At 40.0% G+C, this 21697-nt stretch overlaps 1 protein-coding gene across 3 annotated transcripts in view; it reads left to right on the forward strand.

The window, feature by feature from the left end:
- The first annotated feature begins 646 nt into the window (after positions 1 to 646).
- The window catches only part of ralgapa2 (Ral GTPase activating protein catalytic subunit alpha 2), a 96111-nt gene continuing 75060 nt past the window's right edge, over positions 647 to 21697 (forward strand). For all 3 annotated transcript variants that reach the window (XM_085343295.1, XM_085343293.1, XM_085343294.1), the window contains exons 1-3: positions 647 to 873; positions 18280 to 18390; positions 18762 to 18811. In XM_085343295.1, the coding sequence (XP_085199421.1) occupies positions 768 to 873; positions 18280 to 18390; positions 18762 to 18811 (267 nt within the window). In that variant the 5' untranslated portion in view covers positions 647 to 767. The remainder of the gene's footprint in view (positions 874 to 18279; positions 18391 to 18761; positions 18812 to 21697) is intronic.

Below are 21697 nucleotides of genomic sequence, written 5' to 3' on the forward strand. Positions count from 1 at the left end.
AATTTCCTCTTGGTTCGATCTCTTGTAAAACACATTTTTAATTTGAATGACATTAAAATAAAGAATAAACTTTCTTTCTGTTCTTTCTGTTTAAAAATGTCTTAATATCATTCATGAAAGACACGTTGAACATAGGCCAACAAGTCATTTACAACAGTTTAAATACAGACAATCATTTTGGGGAAAATATGGAAATCACTTTTTCTTATCAGTGTATATAGTATCATGAATATTCATCCACTGCTCCTCTACTGTAGTGTTTTACCTTAGACACCAGAGGGCGCTTGGGAGCTATATCAACCCCATTTTATCAAAATAAAGAGGTATACAGTCTCACAGTCCCATTTTTAAACTAAAGCTTGCTGCCAATACTCAAACTTTTAGACAGGACAGTGCACTCAAGCCCACTACTATCAGTTTCTGAAATTAAAGTAGACAAACTCCTCCGTGGTGCTTTGAAAAGTCTGTTCTTAACCTAGAAAACTGAAATGAGTAACCTTACTTGTAGCAGGGACGGAGAGTAAAGCTGAAGGTGCAAGGTGTAAAAGACATAAACACGGAGGCGTATTCATGAGGTCTAACCACGCCTCCGTTAGACTGCGCTTCCGTGTTTACACACCCACAAAAATAGTAGACTCCAGCGGCCGTCGGGCGGCTGTTTACCGAGCAAGCAGAGTAGCAGTGAGGAAAGTGACAGCCACACGGGAGGCTCGGTGTATGGTGAAAGACAGGTGATTTCAGCTTCCACGGTCGCATTTTAAAGCGTAATGTTCACTCGAAGGGGGCATGGAGACGTCAAGAAATCTACACAGAAAGTTCTGGACCCAAAGAAGGATGTGTTTACCCGGTTCAAACACCTCCGGACTCTGTTAGGTGAGTGAAATGTCACCGGGGAGCTGGATGCTGCATCGTCGAGGCTTAGCTAAGTGGAGCTAGCTAGCTGGCACCAGCCGACTGCTAACGTCAAACAAGGCGTCAGGTCAGCTGGCTGCTTAGTGCGAGTCCAGCCGGCTGACCTGTAACATGCATCTGCATTATGCCGGTACCCTCTGCTGTTTGAAGTCTTTGTTCATTTAAAATATGAGACAAATCGCACTGTGATGAGGCATGGATGCTAGCTAATACAAGCTAGCTCCCCTGCGGCTACCTAGCCAGCCAATAATGCTAACTGATGCAGGGAAACAGATGACGAGAACAGGCTTTGCTGCTCTTCGGTCCTGTGCCATCATTATAGTGTTAAACACGTAACTGAAGCTTCGTCATTCAGCATCGATTCGCACAGGTTGAAGTCTCTGTTTGGACTTTTGGAGAGAAGACAGGGCTTTCTTACTGCAGGTTACCTTCCCGAGTTTCAGTCAACTTGCCTCTACCTTTTTTTGAGAAATTTGACATGATATTGACATAAACGTGTTACACAAGAGCAGTCATTTATTTTAATCCACTGGACAAGGAAGTGCAGAATTTATGAGGCTCATAAAACTGTTGTCTTCTTGCGCTGCGTTAATAAAAAAGAGACACGACTATGTTCTGCAGTCACCTGACTTGTGTTGTCCATACGAGCTGTTAAACGGTCTGAGTTTGCACGGCTTATTCCATTGATAAACTGTAATAATGACAAGTGAATGCTGAATCTACACTGATTTAAGCAGAACCGATGACGTGCAAGTTGTACATTTTATCATGCCGAATCATATCAAAGACAAAATAAATGCAGTGCTGGAATTTGAAGGCACCATCATCCTTTTTATAAATGAAGAGCGCATCCATTGGCTGAAAAATATATGTGATAGGCTAATATCTGGTGATATGTCACTGGTGTATTATTGGTTTCTCGTATTTGGAACTCAAACGTTGTATTAGAGGCCAGGAGGTCAAATGTTACAGTCGCCTCCCATCAGAACTCTGTTGACAACATCATGAATGCTGTACTATATCTTGTGCTCTTCTGTTATTCTCCGTGCTTTGTCAGTAATCGAGGTCAGTGTGGAGAGGAACAAAGAGATCTGGAGAAAAACTGCAATCTGCTCACTCTGAGTGCAATAAATCATGTCTTTCAGAAATATCATTCAAAGTAGGTCATGTATGTGTATTTCTTGACGTGGACCACACAGAGGTGAACATCTAGGCAGTTAATTTTCTCTTGTTTTTATTTGATGATTAATGGTTATATCCCCAGAGTAGCTGGAAAACAGATGCAGTAAACACAGTTTCTTCTCTTGTTTTCATTTAGATTTTATTTTATTTATTTTTTTACATAAAGCTTTGAAAAATATTGGAAACCTTTTTACATATTGTCCCAAAATACACACGATGACTGATTTGGGTAAGTTTTAGTTACAGTAAACACTAATTGCTTTTAGTTAGAGCACTTTTAGAGCTTCTAAAGTTTGGTATGTCTGTGGTGGCAGTGAAATTCAGAGGAAAGTCCGAGCACGTTTGCCATGTTTAGAGTTTAAACCATCGGTTCATTGACACGTGCCTGCTTGTAACCTTTTCATATAGTGACTTGTTATCCAATTTATTGATCCTCAGTACTGCAGCAGGATTGTAATAGCCACTGTCAGCCTAACAGTTGTAAATGGTAAATGGTCTGCATTTGTATAGCGCTTTTCTAGTCCATAGGACCCCAAAGCGCTTCACACTACATTCAGTCATTCACCCATTCACACACACATTCACACACTGGCGATGGCAAGCTACATTGTAGCCACAGCTGCCCTGGGGCGCACTGACAGAGGCGAGGCTGCCGGACACTGGCGCCACCGGGCCCTCTGACCACCACCAGTAGGCAAACACGGGGTTAGTATCTTGCCCAAGGATATTTGCCATGCAGCCAGGATGCAGCCTGGGATCGAACCACCGACCTTCTGATTAGTGGATGACCTGCTCTGCCACCTGAGCTACAGCAAAGCTGTGGGAAGTTGATATGGTTGAAGTTTTTTTGCTATCATAGCAAACTTTCAATGTCAAGACTAGTACAGCCAAGGTGGAGGTCAGCACAGTGCTCTGCCTGCCATCTGTGTTTTTCTTTCCCTCATGTGCAGCTAAAGATAAGGCTGGTCTGTTTGTCCAGCAGCTGATAGTTGGGCCGACGTTGCAATCTCCCCCAAATTCCCAGATTACACCGAGCTTGCAGTTCAGGAAGGATTTCCTCCTGGTTCTGCTGGTTCCTGTGTGGCAGGAAGCTTGATGAGAGATGGGGGTGAGGTGGAGGACAGGGCAGGACAGGGACTTGGATAGAGCTGACCTTCTTTCACCAATCACGCTGTTTTATCTTTTTGAAATATTTAAATGTTATTATTCATAACACTAGCAAGAGAAGACATTTCCAGAGGCGGCAGGCTGGAACAGCTTCTGGTGGGAGGAAATTTAATATGTAGCTTCTTGTTAAACTTTACAACCTGTATGTCAAGCATCCACAGCTGGGGTTTACCACACTTATTTACTATGTTCCAAGGAGAAGATACCATTAAGGCACAGTTTGTTTTTTAATGACTCTTATGTTTTCAGTAATCCTTTAATTTCTGCACAGAAGTTTTCAACCTGCTCGTCTTCTCTCAAGGTCATTGTCTATTAAGTTATCCAAAATTTGACCTCTTTATGTCATTGCCACACCAACACCAGAAATTTGGTAAACAGGCTTGTTAAATCAGTGGTACTATCAGCAGTATTGTACTTGAAAGGACAATCTGTGGTCTGGGCTATTTTCAGAGTGGCCCTCTATTGGTTTTCTGCTCACTGAGCCGATCTGTGGGATAGAGTGTGAAAGCTGCTGCATGTTAATTTGCTGGTCATGCCTGGCTGCATTTGGCTGAGGTTGTTAATTACAGGAGCCCAGCAAAACCACCTGATCACTCACTGCTTCACACACTTGTGGCACCAACCGCTTTTCCTTTGACTTCTCTCTGTGCGAAGTCTTTCTCATCCTCGGCCCCCACCTGCTGAGCTCGCTGTGCATCCCAGTGCTCCAGGTTGTTCATAGTGACCTGGAGTATGATGATGAAAGTGTAGGAAATCCTTCATTGACATGAATGTAAACAACAGTGTTTGTCTGGAGGAATACCCATTGTATCCCCGGGGCAGTATTTCTTTTTTAGTGCCAAGTCAGCTATAAACGAGTCACGCTGCTGCATTTGAAGCTCGTAAATGTTTAACTCAAAGCTTTTCGTTTGTGAGGACTTGAGACCGGGTGCCTTGGTTGAAGGAGTAAATTAGCTGTTGTTTCTTTACTTTTCAGCTGGTGTAAACAGGCTCAGCTGGAATCTGCTTGTGAACTGCACTGGAACAAGTGTTGCCAGTGATAACACTCAGGTGTGTTTGTTGTAGGTCTTGGTATTTTTAAGTTTGCAACCAAAGGTAAACCTGGGGAAAAAATGAAGCTCTGTACTCATCGTTCACAAAAAATGAAAATGGTGTCATTACACTCTGCCTTTCTTCGTGTGCTGTTGTGTGGGTCGGGGTCAACTGAAAGTGCTGCTGTTAGAGGAGGAAATCACAAGTTGAAGCACCAGGGGGGAACAATGAGCACAACACTGGAAGTGCTCTCAAGAAGGTCCTCTGTGTGGCTGAAGTAAAGGCTGAGATCACTTGACTTCTGATTCTGCCCCATTTGTACAACACTCAGGTTAGACTTGTGAACAAGTCCAGCCTCTTACCATCTTTTATCCCACACTGCGTAGGCAGGATATCAACACTTAAAAAGTGTAGTGCAGTTCAATGCAAGTGTCATATTAAACTGTCCTTTCAGGATTTTATTAACCTTTCACAGTCTTGAGTTTTGTTTCTTATTTTCATGCTATCACCAACTAAACTTGTATCCGAGTCATCATGGATGATTAAAGCTTTTTGACACTAATTGGCATAAGTGGACTCTTTAATGTTACAAGTAAAATAAATCTGACCACTTTTAAACCAAAACATTTACCTGGTTTCCAGATAAATGAAGAAGTATGCAGAAAGAAATCATTGTTAGTTCCCTGTCAGATAAACTGTTAATATAATGATGTTAGAAGCATTGTGTGCTGCTTAGATTAGATGGCAGCTTTAACAGCTCTGTAGTGTTGCCTATTACAGCAGCACCTCCTCTCATAATGGTCTAGGCATTTAGCATCTTAGCACGTACTTAACACGTGCTAAATGCCTTATTAAGAGAAGCACAGAGATGCTTCAGAATAGAAATGAGGAATATCTAACACTGTATAATCATGGAATAGTGTAAAGCTGCCTGATTTGACTGTACATTATAAATTGTTGTAGACTTTATCAGTTAAATTTATATTTAATATATATTTGCTCATAAAGGTGAATGTTTTTAACTGCTTTATATTAGTTGATAGGGTCGGCAGGACTATGACTCTGTCATGGATATCAATTATTTATTGTGTTGCAGTGATATCTAACAAGGTGGTCATGTTAACCACATGGTTTATTTAGGCTGGAGGGGAAGATCTATTTCCTTTCATAAAGTCTATAATTTTTACTGTCTTGTCAATCAAGAATGGGAGCAGCTACTGGCATCAACAGGTAGACGACGCTTCTGCAGCAAAACAACTTAGCCATGCAGGTTATCAAATAGTCACTTCTAGATGTTATTGTTACTTACTGTGCTGCTTCACTGATTTAAGTACCCTTTGAGTCAGTAATAAAACCCAAATATGTGTATATCATGGTGCAGTTGATCGTAATGAAAGTGTCAGCTTCAGTCTCTCGGGGCTATTTATCAGAAGCAGCATCGCCCCCCTCCCTAGAGACAACTAGACTTCTTAAAAATCGATCCTTAAAAGAAGAGACTGGATTATAACTGTCATGATCTCAAAAATGTAAAAGCAGCAAAACAGGTTTGTTTTTGTCCACATCTGCAAAAAGGCTCATGTGAGCCTATTACAGTGTGAAAAATGGCTGATGATCTAACAGATAGCTGCTGGGCAGACGAATGTAAAACCTCATCCACGTATTTGTTTTAGATAAATCAGTGGAAGAGCTTTTTTAAAAGAAGTTATAGAGGAACTAAGGTAAGCTGGGGAAAAAGCTTCAGTTCTACATAAAGACTGAGTTATCTGGCCACACACAGGAAGCAGGTGGAAGGTGAAAAACGAGTGTTTTGACCAGTAGTTGTCAGAGTCACTCTGGTAAATGAATGATGATTTATTTATTCATTAGCTACATTGGAACAGATCAGAGATTAATAACTCTGTAGGCAAAGAGCTTCAGGCTTTAAGAACAAGATTAAAAAGTAGATGTAATAAGAGGAACAGTTTGTTTCCACCCTTGTTTCTGCTGTTAATGTTGGTGGCTTCTAAACTGGTGGCAGAGTCAAGATAAGCATTTGGCAGTACAAAGAAGTCCTATCCCGCAGTCCCTGGGTGATTAGAATTGCAAATCATGGCACCATAAAACAGAAACTAGCTATCGCGCATTATAAATGCTGGATCGGCACACCTCAGTAGGAGTGGAGGGCTCTTATTAGTGTTAAGTTGATGTTGAAGTACGTCCATACCGTAGTAGTGACAGTTTTAGGGTGTCCCGTGTCTGTGTTTTCAGGTGTTTCTCATACACCATCAGAATAAACTCTGGGGCCATTTCTTTGAGTCTTTTGGAAATGTTCTTGGCTTTATTTTCTTTTTGCCATCACTGCTGTTTATCAGAGCCCACATTTCAGATATAAAGATATGTTTAAATCACATGCTTTTGAATGAATTCCTTTCCTCCCCTTTTAGCTACAGGCCAGCCGATGAAATGGAGAGAAAAACACCAAAACCCTGTGTTGTGCTGTGGGTGATCTGTGTTTCACCCACTGCAAAACCAGTTTGACAGGTTTCACTGTTGACCTTTCCTGTTTTTATAATGGCCAAACTTAAACCTAGCCCCCGTGTTTTACTGTGGCAGCATGTTATTGAGATCTGATCTCAGGGTGGATTTACATTTCATGTTGCCTTTTTGAATGCACAAGCTCCCGCTAATCTTAAGCAGTTTTAAAGCCAAGTAAAAACAAACACTCAGGTTTGGCTTACAGTCCATCAGATTAGTAGTTTGAGTAAAGCACAATCGAGGCTGGTGTTTGTTTCAAAAATAGTCAGTGACAAATTGATATTCAATGAAAATAGAACCTCTGTTTGGGGTTACACACTTGCAGGTGTTCATGTGACCTTGCCTTGTGGTCAGCTGTTGCGTCTTTACCTGTCTGCTTGTTTCAGTTTGGTCTTTCGTTTCCACAGCTCTCAATAAAAGTAAAGGTGGTGCGTGGAGAGGAAGAGTGAGTGTTGCCAGTTTAGCAGCTCAGTTCTGCGATAAGCTGTTTTCTAATGTGTGGGCTCAGACTGGGATAAGGTCAGGCTTTGCCAGTTGTAGCATGACCACTTCACACTGTGCTCTCTGTAGACTCATAGGCCCCAATCTGTTACACAGCTAGACACTAACTGCAAGTCAAGAGGCATTCATGCAGTGTTTGGCATGGTGGCACCATAATGAAATGACATGGGCCAAAAGTGATGGGATTGGAGGAAAGTCCTTTTTCATCACAGTTTCATTCTTGTGATTGATTTAATGAAGCTCTACACCCTCAACCATAAATAATACGTCTAAATAGGACTCTAGTTTTTATCCACACCATCATGTTACATCATGTTATGACAAGCCTGATGAGATTTAATTTATGGTCTTCCATGAGTATAGCTGATGCTTTGAGAGTGTGGCAGCCTTTGCAGTGTTGCTTTACCCTAGCACCATGTTAGTTATGGGTCCACCAATTGATCAGTGAAGCATTGGCTAATATACAAGTCAGCAAGGTGTGAGTGCCTCTGACAAATGACAGGATATTCTGATATTGGACATGTCTGTTAGATCATGTCAGTTTTGTGGATCTTGTATCTAAAATACAGTTTTATAAGTTTGAAAGATTATGATGAGTAAATGTCTGTTTCAACCATAAACATAAAGTTTGGAAATATTTTATTTATTTTCTTAAGCTAAGCTCACAATCAGCCAACCACTTGTACATTTGCCCAGTGCTGCAAAATAAAAGCTTTAATGGCCGAAGCAATCCATAGAAGACGAGTCTTGTCAGTAATAAAACAAATGGCTCTAATAGACCCCCTGATAAGGAAAATCATTCTGTCCCAGCGAGCATCAAATTATGATTGACATCTGTAGATTGGCAAAGCCTGGAGCGCATTTAGTAACACAAATGTTCACTGTGTGCTATCAAGGCCTCAAATGTGCCTCACACTGATTGCTCCTTATTGCATCATGTGACAGATGTGTCCTTCTCTGCTGGTTGCAGCAGATTTATGATTAACTTTGTTTCACTTTGGTCAAATATCAACCTTCTGTGGGTTGCAAAGAACTTCCTACAGGAGATATGTTTTCCTGTTTTGTCTTCTTCTTCATTTACATTCATGAACGTGGAATTTTAGGACTGATAATTGACTCTACGTGTTTGTTATGTCCCATTTTAATAGTGTGGATACTGTAGATATATTAAATAGTTTTAGAAGAAGTTATATATTAACTCTGCTTCCTTTTTTTTTTTTTTTTTTTTTTAGCACAGACAGCCACAAAAAAAGTTAGAGTAACTTGGCATACTCTTGAGGTTATTAGCAGTTACTGAGATACTTTAGAAATGGTTGAAATCTGTTAACCTTACACTTAAATGAAACCAGCTGACGGCAGCAGGTCTGTCCTTTGTTGTCTGCCTTTAGATTGTTTTTAACTAAGTATAAAACATTCAAACTCTGCACACTGACTTTATATCTTTAGTTTGTTCCAAAGGTATTCAAGTATTGTTGCATGTCTTAATAGTAAGTTTCCATCAGCACTGCATTAATGCTGCCCCTGGCTTCCCTTTGATTGGCAGCATTTGTTGACAAAAATAATTTTATTATGTCAGTATTTATTTTGGGTGGAGCACAAATGGTTTCACTTCCAGTGCTAAGACAGACATTGTTAAATAATATTGTAAAGGCCGTACCACATTATAAGAAAAATGTCCCCTCGACACAAAGCCTTTCAAAATGTTACCAGTATTGTTTTATCAGCAGCATTTTTTTTTCTGAATGCAGTGCAATAACTGACAAGTTTTTTTTTTTTAAGTTTTTTTTTTAGCACAGACAGCCACAAAAAAAGTTAGAGTAACTTGGCATACTCTTGAGCTTATTAGCAGTTACTGAGATACTTTAGAAATGGTTGAAATCTGTTAACCTTACACTTAAATGAAACCAGCTGACGGCAGCAGGTCTGTCCTTTGTTGTCTGCCTTTAGATTGTTTTTAACTAAGTATAAAACATTCAAACTCTGCACACTGACTTTATATCTTTAGTTTGTTCCAAAGGTATTCAAGTATTGTTGCATGTCTTAATAGTAAGTTTCCATCAGCACTGCATTAATGCTGCCCCTGGCTTCCCTTTGATTGGCAGCATTTGTTGACAAAAATAATTTTATTATGTCAGTATTTATTTTGGGTGGAGCACAAATGGTTTCACTTCCAGTGCTAAGACAGACATTGTTAAATAATATTGTAAAGGCCGTACCACATTATAAGAAAAATGTCCCCTCGACACAAAGCCTTTCAAAATGTTACCAGTATTGTTTTATCAGCAGCATTTTTTTTTCTGAATGCAGTGCAATAACTGACAAGTTTTTTTTTTTAAGTTTTTTTTTTATTCAACATTAAAACATGTTGAATAGAAAGACTGGGCTCATGTTGGTCCACTTACATGTTTCAAATGTCATGTTTGATGTCTGTCAACAAATAAGAGGACTGTTTGCGTGCAGACTTAGTATGTCACCCTCTTAGGGTTTTCTTCCACTCTCTCAAAATGATTCCACACTTTGGATTTCCTGCCTGACATATGTAATTACTGTAACTAATTACTGTGACCACTGGTAGCAGCCATGATAACTGTTTGAGACACACTGTCACCGCTTTCACTAAGTTAACTTGACTAAGAATGATCAAATAGCATTTGGGCGGCTCTGTGAATCATGCTGTCTGTTAGTGGAGGATCGTAGCTCAACATGCAAACAGCCACGGAGCAGGATGGGGAGCAGAAAAAAACAGATTTTAAGTAGTGTCCATAATTGGCTTCATATTCATATAGAATTTCCATTATTTCTGGAAGGATGACGGTAATAATATTCTTACTTAAATGCATTTTGTTAATTGGAATATTTTATAGCTAAGGTACTTGAGTAGAATAGCTAAGGGTATTGCTGCTGACTTTTGCAGTTATTATTCAATAATAAATACTTATAAATAAATGAAAAATGTTTGAACTGGTTAAAGAACTGAATATTCTCAAGAAATCCTCAAGGAACAGGCGTATCTTTATTATGATCAATCTCCTGCAGTCTCTCTAAATTTGGGAAGTATAATGGCATCCATAGTGCATTTGTCGCCTTCTCCTTTAGCTGGCATGCCATATCTGTGCTCCTACGTGTTGGCAGCCTCCAGGCATCCGTGCCGGGGCCCTTAAAGAGTCCTCTGTGTCTAATGTGAGCATTCAGCCAAGGGCACATATCAGTCTCTTCTCTCTCTCATCTCCTTTCTGGCAAGAATATAGTGCACCTGCAGTGCTAGCTAGCCCAGGACTAATGCAAATGAGAGTGTGTCTGATCAAAGGCTTTATTCGACTGCTTTTTGTGTATGACGTGGCATACTAATGATTCAGCTTTAATTGAAATAAGTGGCGTACACTGGAATTTACCCAGAGACTTAAATGTGGTTTAACAAAACCTGTTACACTGAATGTCAGTTTTTATTGGATGTGTTGTCTGCTGATTAACTTTAAACAGGGGAGTAGGCAGAGTGGCGCATCGTGGCCCATCGCCTTCAAAGAGCAAACAGCAGAAGAGCACACCAATTATTCAGCTAAAACTTGAGACTGTTCTGCTTTACCCAGCGGGTGGCTGCTGTTCATTTTTCCACCTTATTTGAAATGGTTATGCATCAAAGGATGTGCAAAAGCGTTAGATAACACTTGAACACTGTTTGGGGTATTTCCAACCACTCTCACCATAGCAGCTCTCGGTCTCTTTGTTGTAGAAGTCACAGTAAGATGTAAGGAAGCCTCATTCATGTCATGACGATGATATGAATTATCCGATAACAGCGCTGCCAAAGATCAGAAAGTAAAGGTATAATCTGTCATTTTTTAAATTAATTTTTTTAGACAGGAGGATGAGCTGATAGTATTAGACTGAACATTTTGAGAAGATACTGTGTTTAACGGCTGTGCAGTATATAAGATTATGGCTCTTAGCTCTGGCTGCATATTATTGTTTTGCAGCTGGTCGTTTCACACAGGGGTGGAACATCTGCCCTTTCCTGACAGTTAACAGGAAACATCACAATGGAGAACTGTGTCCTCCGAGCCAAACCTGGCATGGCTGATGTGTTTGGCATGTATTTATTAATTCCATTGTAGAAAATTGCAGATCTCCGAATCATTAACTTATCACTGTCAGCACCATTTAGAAGAGTGTTCATGCAATTGTTTGTTTAATAGGGCTGACTTGGTGATCCCCACAAGTCATTTTTACTGCATTTTATGCAACCAAAAAAGGCTTTATGTGAGTATGAAGCCTTATTGGGCACTTTATCAGAAAATAAACAGTAACTGGAAGGAACAAAATAGCACCTGTGGCATGAACTCGGCATTTGACGTTTGAAGGCAGTTTAGCTCTCTAGATTTATACAGTCGGCACTAAATTGTGCGTCTCAGCAGATATTGAGATTTATCAGACCGTGTGTGTGTGTGTGTGTGTGTGTGTGTGCGTGTGTGTGTGTGCGTGTGTGTGTGTGCGTGTGTGTGTGTGCGTGTGTGTGTGTGCGTGCGCGCGTGTGCGTGCGCGCGTGTGCGTGCGCGCGTGTGCGTGTGTGTCAGCCTTAGATTTCTGCCCTCGGCCTGCAGATACCCAGCCAGATATGATCTTGTTGTTTCTTGACTCTGTCTCAGAGTTTGTTGTGCACTTTGAACGTTTGTGAAACTCAGCTCGAACCAGTTTGGCCACACCCCGTTTACTCTTTTCACCAATAAAATTGTTTCATTCACCCATTTTTATTGTGTTTTTGAACTTCTTCAATAAACCCTAAAGGCGTGTGTGAGAGACATTTCTAACAGCAGTTTCATAAATTGTATAAGCATGTCTATCACCAGTCATGTTGCCACTGCCAAAGTTAGAGCGTTTTTACCCAGTATGATTCTTGATTAATTCAACACTAATTCCTGTGTTGTATCTCCATGCTACCATGCATTGCCTTCCTATCTCATTATTTGGCTGATTGCATTTCATTATCATTTCATTTCCTGTTTTTGACGCGAGCAGATGGAGAATGACAGATGGAGGCGTGTCATTCAAAGGACTGAGTTATTTTGTTGGAATCGGAGGATACAGAGTTATCCCCAGCATTCCTGGGTCTGGAGAGCAGGTTCTGTCGCTTTCTGTCCACATCCTGTTACCTGATGATGTTGGATATCTTCTCACATTGCTGGATGCTATTGAACAATTTCATTCTTTCATTTAACACATTTCTTTCATAAAAAGCAAGTCCTGATGTAGCAAGCATAAGAAATAAAGTTCCTCTCTTTCTGTAAATCATTAATGGCTTAGCAGACCATTAGTAGCTGGCAGTGTGATCAGATATTAGAGTATTCTCATTACTGAATTTTAATGCATTAACCCTCTCCATGTAGCCTGGACAGTAGGTCTGTTAGGAGGGATTGTATACACTCCCAATCACATCTAGGCTCTTTATCTGAACTTTAGTACTTGTAGGCAGATGACTGTCAGCTTTTTCCAACATCCTTAAGGGCTTAAGGATGTTGGCTTACCCACTGCTGAAGAGCGCAGACTAGTATCACAACAGCTTGATGTATGAAATTCACCCAGCACCATAAACATATGAAGCAGCCAATAATATTTAATTTAGAGGCATTTAGTGATGAATTGTTACACAATTCTTTTCTTTCTCCGTCTTACATTACAGGTACATGATTTTCTAATCTAATCTGTTTGATATGAAGACTTTTTTTTTAATTGTATTTTATCCACAGAGCTCTTAAGTACACATAGTTTCATCTCAGGGCACTTTTATATTGTAAGGTCAAGTTCTTACTGTTTATTATACACAGGACATGTTAAGGCCAATGTGCTGAATCCAAGTTAAAGATTGTGCATCTGCACTTCTTCCATGTTTTCAAAGCTACTGGGAAAGCAGTGAATAATCCTTCATTCTTCCTGTGCTCAGAGGTGACTGTGGGTTCTTGCACTAGCTTCAAAGGATAACACATAGTAGAGCTAGGGTTGTCAAGTGGGCAGCTACCATCCTCTGCATTTTGCTGATTTAGCCATTTTTTTAAATGGTTTTCCCCAATGCCTGTCCATTTAATCTTATTTCAAATATATTCTGTACAGTTTTACTAACTAATAATAATGTATAGGGACAAGTTTGTCTTATATTCTTAGGTGTACAGATCCTACAATAGGGGGGGAAAAGTATACCTTTAGTTTTCTGATGTGCACTGACTTGTGTATGTTCTTGTCATTAAAGCGGCTGTTCTGTTCTAAATGATAACGTGTCAGCCCTGCTTCCACTATGACTTTGCATGTTTTGTTTGATTATTGTTAGGGGCTTGTTTATATTAGAGGTCATTCTCAGCTTTTCATTAGCAGCATTCATATGCAGCATGTCCTAAAAGCTCACTTTTTAAAAGCTTGTGACGTTACTACAGCCCATGGGCTCACGGTTTACCAGACACAGACACTCATTGAGCCAGATAATAAACCCTTTTTTGTTTTTTTTGTTTTTTGGAAGTGATTGAAAGATTGGAATTAGGGGAATGATGTTATACAAATGTGCATAACAACTTTGATTTCTAAAATAGTAACGTGGATAGTAGGGCTGAGCCATACCATACTGTTCACAGTAATACTGGTATAATGTTGGGCAATGATAAGAAAATTAAATATTGCGATAGAATATGGGTAAAACGTGCATGTGCAGTGCCTTTGTTTTCATACGCACATGGTGGAAAAAGCATGGCGGCGATGGAGAATGAGAAGGGAGAAAGCGTATCGTTGAATGAAACGGATGAACCAGAACTGGTTTGTAAAAATGCTTCAACTTCAGTGGTGTGGAACTGGTTTGGCTTTCGTCCGTCAGATACACTAAACTCACATTAAACAGTATTATAATCATTCTTTATGGTTCACACTAACTAGATAGGGTAGCAGATAGGGCTGTGCGATATGACCAAAATCTCATATCCCGATATAAAACATCTATCGTCCCAATAACAATATAAATCACAAAAAATTTAATATTTTCTGTAAATTCTGTGAATCTCGGGTAGGTGAAGTGTTTCCAGCTGGGCGTCGTGTACCTGGAGTCGAGTGTTCTAACCGATGCATGAAACTACACTTTTTTAGCCATAAGTTGTAAAGGCCGCCGTTTTCTTTGTATTTATTACACAGCGTGCTGCGGGGAAAAGCCTGTTCTGAGTGTAAGGTTTATTTTTTAGCACCTGACAACTATTTTTTTTTTTTTTTTTTTTTTTGCTTCTCACCCGTCAATATTCTGCATACTTTTTCATGTGATTCCGTTTATTTTGAAAATTCTCAACAGGATCTTGAGCTTTATTGTGAAAGGTTAATGTGGAAAATAAACAAGCGGACATGCGATGGTTTTACCGTCGTTGTTGCTAACGACAACTCAAAAAAACAGGCGCTTGTCCATCCGTAGTGTGGTTATATTAAATATAAGAGAAAGAGAGAACTTTAAGAAATGAATATAGCCACTACAGTGGCCATCAAAACGATGAAAAAAATATTGCCGTAAACAGTTTATTTTGCGACACCACGAAACAAACAATAGCGTAAAATGAAACGATAGATGTTTTTATATCGTCATCCGATATATATTGTTATATCGACCAGCCCTAGTAGCAGAGAAACGCCAAACTGAGCAACATGAGCCTTTAAAAAGGTTTGGTGTATTATTCTGTGCAACATTTCTGATTCTGGATAACTAGAATATTTCCCCCTGTGCATCTGGGGCTACTTTACTCTGAGCCGCTCCCAAGTGACCAAGCTTCTCACTGTAGCTCTAAGGGAGAGCCCAGGCACTCTTCCATTGAAGGCTTATTTCAGCCTTCTTCATCTGCAGTCTCACTCTGTTTTGCCTCAGTGGTTAGCGAGTGTTTTCTGGAGGTTGGTGGCTGTCTCTGGGTTAAATCGGTCACAGAGTATGTTTTGATTGACCTTGTGATTTCTTTGGTCTCGCAGATTCCTGGGTTGGCCCATAGTGTTCATGCAAGATGCATTTGTCTGCAAGCACTTGTTACCTTATGGAGAACATTCTACTTTAAAGTAATAGTTGTCTTTACTGCTAAATCATGCGACTGGGGCTTTAGTAGTTGATTTTGCAGCAACTGCCTGCAGCCACTTGCAACCACTCAAGGAATTTTTTTTTTTCCATAGCAACTGGTGGCTGGCTATAGGCATGTGTGACTGGAGACTAAGGTTCATTAGATTTCTTTAAATCATTTTAGTGTTGGATGTTATTTTTATAACAGTGCAGTTGACCGGAGCTAATTCCTTCAGTTCAATGTGTTTTGTGATTAAGATTGGCTCATCTAAAACAGTCTGATAGTCTAAATCTAATCTATAACCTAAAATCAGTTTAGATTTGGATTGGAAATGGGAAAATTGGAATAATAATCTTTTTTTTAATTAGTATTATTTTTTTGTTATCCTACATTTTCCAGCATCTCTTTACAACTGTTTTTAGTGGTTAAAAATTAGCTGAAATAAAAACCTAAAAAAAATCTCCCCCTTTTATCCCTGTGTTTTTTAACGAAATCAAAAGTCTGTTACCGGTAGTTAAAATAATACAGACATTTGAATTTCCTGATGGAGCTATTCTTGGTTATGCTTCACTGTTTTGTTTCATGATTAATGAATCTTAGCCTCATGGGATTAATGTAGCTTTTCTTTTTTTTCATGTACATCTTCTTGTGCTTTCTCAGTTGAAAACAAGCATCTGTTTCTACAGCAATGGGCTGATAATAGCTGCATTACACTGGTTTAAATTGCTAGCTGCTGGCTGGCAGGGAGGTTGCCTATCTGCGGATATCATCAGGTAGTTTTGTTAGTCTACAGTAATTATGGGCAAGCTAAGGTAACTGTAAAGCATTGATGGTAGTAAAACTGGGTCGGGTAGAAAGTCGGTGTCATCTCACTGTGTGTCACCAATTAGTCGTTACATTATACATCTAACTGTCAAACAGCAGCGTCACTAGGGATTCACCCATGATGACATGATTATTTATTTTTTCCTAAATCGAGGCTAAAAATGTAAAACACTCATTACTTTGACTCAGTTTTCTCATCATGCATCTTCATTATCCCTGCTTTGATCTCAGGGCAAAGCTTTGTCTTTGTCACGTAATTCATCATTCCAGCAGTCCCCGGGAGTTGGACAGCTTCAGGGAGTTTTCCAATTTGCCATTTAGTAGAGGGAGAATTGGAACAGAAGGTGAAGCTTAATTGCTCTGTTTTGCCAGGAATCATTTTTGGGAAATGTATATGGGGAAATTATAGTTTTCAACAGTGTGTGTGTGTGTGTGTGTGTGTGTGTGTGTGTGTGTGTGTGTGTGTGTGTGTGTGTGTGTGACTAAACTGCTATTTAATGCATTGAAAAACACATTTACCACAGCTGTAAATAAATATAGATAGATTAATGCTTGAGGAAGCTTAAACATGTGTATTAGTTAAATATCAAGCAGAGGTGTCTCTTCCAGCATCCCAGCTGCCTGTTAAAGTGTATTTTTGCCCAGGAGAAAATCTGTCTTACAATAGCACTTCCTGAGTGCTGACCTAAATCCCAAAGAGCCCTATTGGATGGCATGGAGGAAAAAAGTCATCTCATTTATTCATCCTCCAGTGTAGATGAACTCAAAGTATTACTGGCTGAAACATGGAGGAGACTTTCATCACAGCAGTAACTGAAACAATGGCCTCATATTGTCTGAGAGTTTTGCAATCTTGAAAAAACAGAAGGAAACAAAAGGGGGAAAAAATCACAAACTGATATTTTCTTTAACATTTATTTGGTTTGCAAGTATGTTTTGTCTCCATGTTAAACTGTGACTACCATTCTTTAGATTAAGTGCTCTTAGCTTTGCATTGTATTCCTCACATGGACTTTGCCTTTGGGAGCTACAAAAAGTATATTTTGCGACTCGTTTAGCTTAAGCAGAACCTTAAAGTGATTCCTCACAATAAGGTTCTGGGTTTGCACCTCCTAGTCGACTGGGCCCTTTATGTGTAGAGTTTCTGTGTTCTCCCTGTGCCTGTGGGACCTTCTGAGTACTCTGGTTCTCTCCCAAAGGCATTTTAGGTTAATTAGCCATAGGTGCATGTATATGGGAGAAGGTAAGGTTCTCTGTCCCTCTGCCAGATCTCAGTGGACCGGTGCGTGGTTCACTGCGCCTTTTGCACCATAACTGCTGAGATGGATTGAGTTAAATAAGCGGTTGGATGGGTGGATGAATTTATTAGACGGCATCCATTTCACTGTGATGGACTGCAGCTTGTTTGCCTTCTGTTTAGGAGATTGATTGCAAGCTAACCAGAACCTTGTACCAGGCTGAGGCTCCAGAGCAGAAGGACCACTGTAGTCGGTTGAGGTGCAACATGGTGGCACCGGAATCGGTCTATTCATTGTAGTGCCAGCTTAACATGTATTACTTATTAGTTACTTATTATAATTTATGTACCAATGCACGGATGTGCCTCTGTGCGCCACCACAGAGGCAACAATACAAAAATTGTGTCTTTGTTGGATAAAATGCACATTTCACAGTAAAAGCATCATTTAGAAATCTTTCACTTTTCAAATTGTGAAATTGTAGATCGGGGTAAAAAGTTTCTCAACGTCCCCAAAAAAAACAGTTCTCTCCCGTGGCTACAGGTGAGGAGTGGGAGAAGTTACACTGCTTAAGGAAGTGAAGCAATTTGCTTTGTTTTAAAATGTATGTAGTTTTCTGTTTAAATGGGGAACTAATGGGAACTCACTGTCACTCCTGTGATTAGTGTCACACAGACAACATTAAAGCATCCAGGTTTCTCAAAACAGACTACAGGGGAAAATCTCTACATTAACAAACCTTGAACGTTGAATACACTGTTGAATAAAAGTGATTGTTGTTTCTTTTTTATTTAATTATTATTTTATATTCTCACTGACTAAAGTTGATTGAGTTTCTTTTTCTTTTCCCCCAGATATCATTGACAAGAGTGAGTTGAAGACATTCTTTGAGAGCAACAGTTCTCAGATTTATTTTATCTTCTATGAAAATTTCATTACACTGGAAAGCAACTTAAAACAAAAAGGTGAGTAAAAGCTTTTTTTGTAATAAACTGCACATGAACTATTTAGCTGCTGCTGTCACTGTCGGTTCAATAATTAACCCTCTCTTTGCCCTCTGTGCTACAGCAAAGGTTATTTTCCGTTTGCCCCACATTTCCAGAGCAGCGGTACTTAGAGAATCAATCTGATTATGTTTAGTGTAACTGAGTGGATTGAGCTTGCCTTCATTCATTCCCACTGGGACTGCGGTCTCATGGTCATACACGTTCATTTAAATGAATGTTTATGCAATGGCCCATATTATTTTTGCATTATTGATGAAGCTCTATGCAGCATAGCTTCAGGTAAAATGTTTTAAAAACTTTGTACTAAACGTGTATTCTTTGTGCTTCAGGGAACAAATCTCAAAGGGAGGAGCTGGACTCTATCCTCTTTATTTTTGAAGTAAGTGCTCTGTTGTTTTTTATGTTGATATCTCCAGCTGGTATTTCCAGGTAAACTCGGGGAGTAGAATCACCTGCTACGTCCTGAATTCACTTCATAGAGTCTGTAGATCAATAGCAGGTTGTTCTAAGGCCTCATTGTTACGCTGCCATTCAGTCCACTTGTTTTTAAAATCCAGGCGTGCATGCAAATCAGAGGTGTGTTTCATCTCTGCATGCACAGCATGCTGTTGGCTCTCTAGCCCCTCCCTCTGTTTTTGCTGAGCACTTTTATGTTGCACATGCAGGTTAAAGTCCCCTACCTTGTTTTCCCACCTGACTGCAAAGGCAGCTCGAGTTTCCAATACAAACAGTGAGCTCTCCGGTTACATTTGCTCAGGGCAGGGCTGTTAGGATGGCAGCAGATCAAATTGTGGGGCAGTCTGTTTGTCTCTTTTGGTACAGTATGCCTTGCCCTAAATTTTGTCATCACCTGGGAGCAGTATCAGGGGGTTCCTTAAATTACACCAAGTCACAGCTAGGGAAGCGCTGCCAAGGATCCTTAACTGCTATAGTCTGTCTTGAGCGATGGATTACTATGTTGTTGGGGTTTTTTGGGTTTGTTTTTTTTTTGGGGGGTTTTTTTTAGTCGGGCATATCAAATGCAAATTGGGCTCAGTGTTTTCGTGTAATCACATTACGTTTTCGGTGCTGTCTGGGTGATGCATCGTGTACTTCATGCATGCTCTGAAATGCTTCCCTATGTGTCTGGCTGCTCATCGTTTTTCCTGCTGGTGTTCTTTCAGTCTGTCAATCTTCTTTAGAATTAACACTTGTGCCGATGCCCCTCTCCTGCAGATCATACCAGAAATTATTTTCTGATCAAAACAGAAAAATGTTATCATTCAGTTCAACATTTCCATTCAGTTCTCTCTATTCTTTACCTAGAAACCCACAGTGTCTGTCTGCACACATCCAGTCATTTGACCTGTAAATAAAGCCTGGATTCATGGCTTCTACATATTTATGGAGTCATCTTTTCAGAGAGAACTAATATTGAAAGCAGCTTAACCCTCATTTTTCCCCTTTTAGCCCCTGCCTGTGACGCTGTGTGCTTTTACCCATGCACTGAGAAGATAAGCTTGCTTTGACTAATGTGGGCAGGACAGATACAGGGTTGCCTTGATCCTGAGCTGTGCTGCACTGTGTGGACATTCTCGTCACACCACATTACATTAAGAATTTTTTCGTCAATGTGATATCAGTGCATGTACTTCGAACATGCATACTTGAAGAAAATGTGTAATATTATGCAACGAAAGATGTGGCAGTGCAGCAGAAAATTAATTAAAACAGTGTTTCGAGGCAATGGCATTTTGCTCCCTCATAAATTATTTCTACAACAAGCACAGTAATGTAATATATTTCTTATGGGAATTTTACATTTATGCCACGTGTGTCATACACCTTCTCTCAGTGCAGGATAATACTTTGTGTAAACGGCCATTGTTAACATAAGTGATGGGAATCGCCCGGCCAAAACATGGCAGCTTTTGTCCAGCAAGTGTCAGAGGATTTTGTAGCGTGGCCTACGAGTGGATAATGGCTGGGACAAAAGCAAGTTTGCAGCACAGTGCTTAGAGTCACACTTTAATGCTGTATGACAGGGTAAGAAGAACAGGACATCTCAACATCACTTCTCATGTTCTTTGTATGAGTTTCCCTGGAGAACCCCGTTTACACTCCTCTCTTCAGGAATGTGAAACGTAGTCCCTCACGCTCTCACCTGTCCCTCACATCTGCCTGATATATACAGTCCACGTCCCCAGTTTGTTTCCTTCGAGCTGGCTATGTGGGGATTACTTTGCTGTCTTGATGAGGTATGCAACCCCTTTTTCATGAGTTGCTGTGGGGGAGCATGATCTCCCATGCTGGGCCCGTTTGAGTAATGGCTGTCTAGAGGGGGTAATCTTTTGTTCCTCTGCCTAAACTGTGCTGGTCCACTCCACCCCCCCATCCCACCAGCAGCCATCACTCCCTTCCAGGATTTCTTTGTCTGCTTCCACAGAGGCATCATACCATGGCAGTCTTTATGGGAATGCAACCACATTTCTGAGGATGCAGTCGTGTTCTCAGCATCTTTTATTTTGATATTGATTAAAGATTTTACCCCATAAAAAGCGACATAACATTTATTTATTTTGTTTAACTTTAATAGTTAGTCAATGTTGAATCAAAGGATTGCCTTAGTATGACCACAAGGCTTTGAACTCTCTTGGCAACTGTTTGTGTTTTATGTTAAAACATGTTTTATGTTTTTGAATACGTGTTGCTATGATACATGCTGTTAAAAATAATTCAAACGAAAAGTTTTCAGTGTATAACATCCGCAGAAAAAACTGTGTTTGGCTCCTTTGACCGTGTAGGCGGAGGCTTGAAGTAACGTTAGCAGTTTTTCTAGTCATTCACAGCTTGAGAGAGCGAACACTTAGTTTGATTAGAAGTTCTGAATTTATTGATCGAAATGTGAAAATACTCCACTGCCTAGCCATTAACATCTGCTGCACTTTAATCATTATCTGTTCCTGCAAATGACAAATTCAGTGGAGACTTCCAAGGTGATTGATGGTTAGTTGATTCCTAGGCAGTAACTCCCATACAAATCAGGCACATTAGCAACAAATACACAGAAACAAATGTGATGAAGTCAATGTGATGGTTGTCATAGAACATGGACAGAACATTGAACAGCTGTAAATTCACACAGAAGAAACTATCCTCTGTGTGAGAGTGAAATTGGAAATGGGCAGGTGGGAATCATGAAACCTATGGGCTGTTCAGCTGCAGAAATCTGAGGCAGTTTGTGCACAACCTAAACCTAAAACCTCACCAGTATCACAATCAATGA

The sequence above is a fragment of the Diplotaxodon limnothrissa genome, linkage group LG19 (assembly GCF_057381915.1).
Source record: "Diplotaxodon limnothrissa isolate DT_005_m linkage group LG19, D_limnothrissa_male_GT1.1, whole genome shotgun sequence".
Lineage (NCBI taxonomy): Eukaryota > Metazoa > Chordata > Actinopteri > Cichliformes > Cichlidae > Diplotaxodon > Diplotaxodon limnothrissa.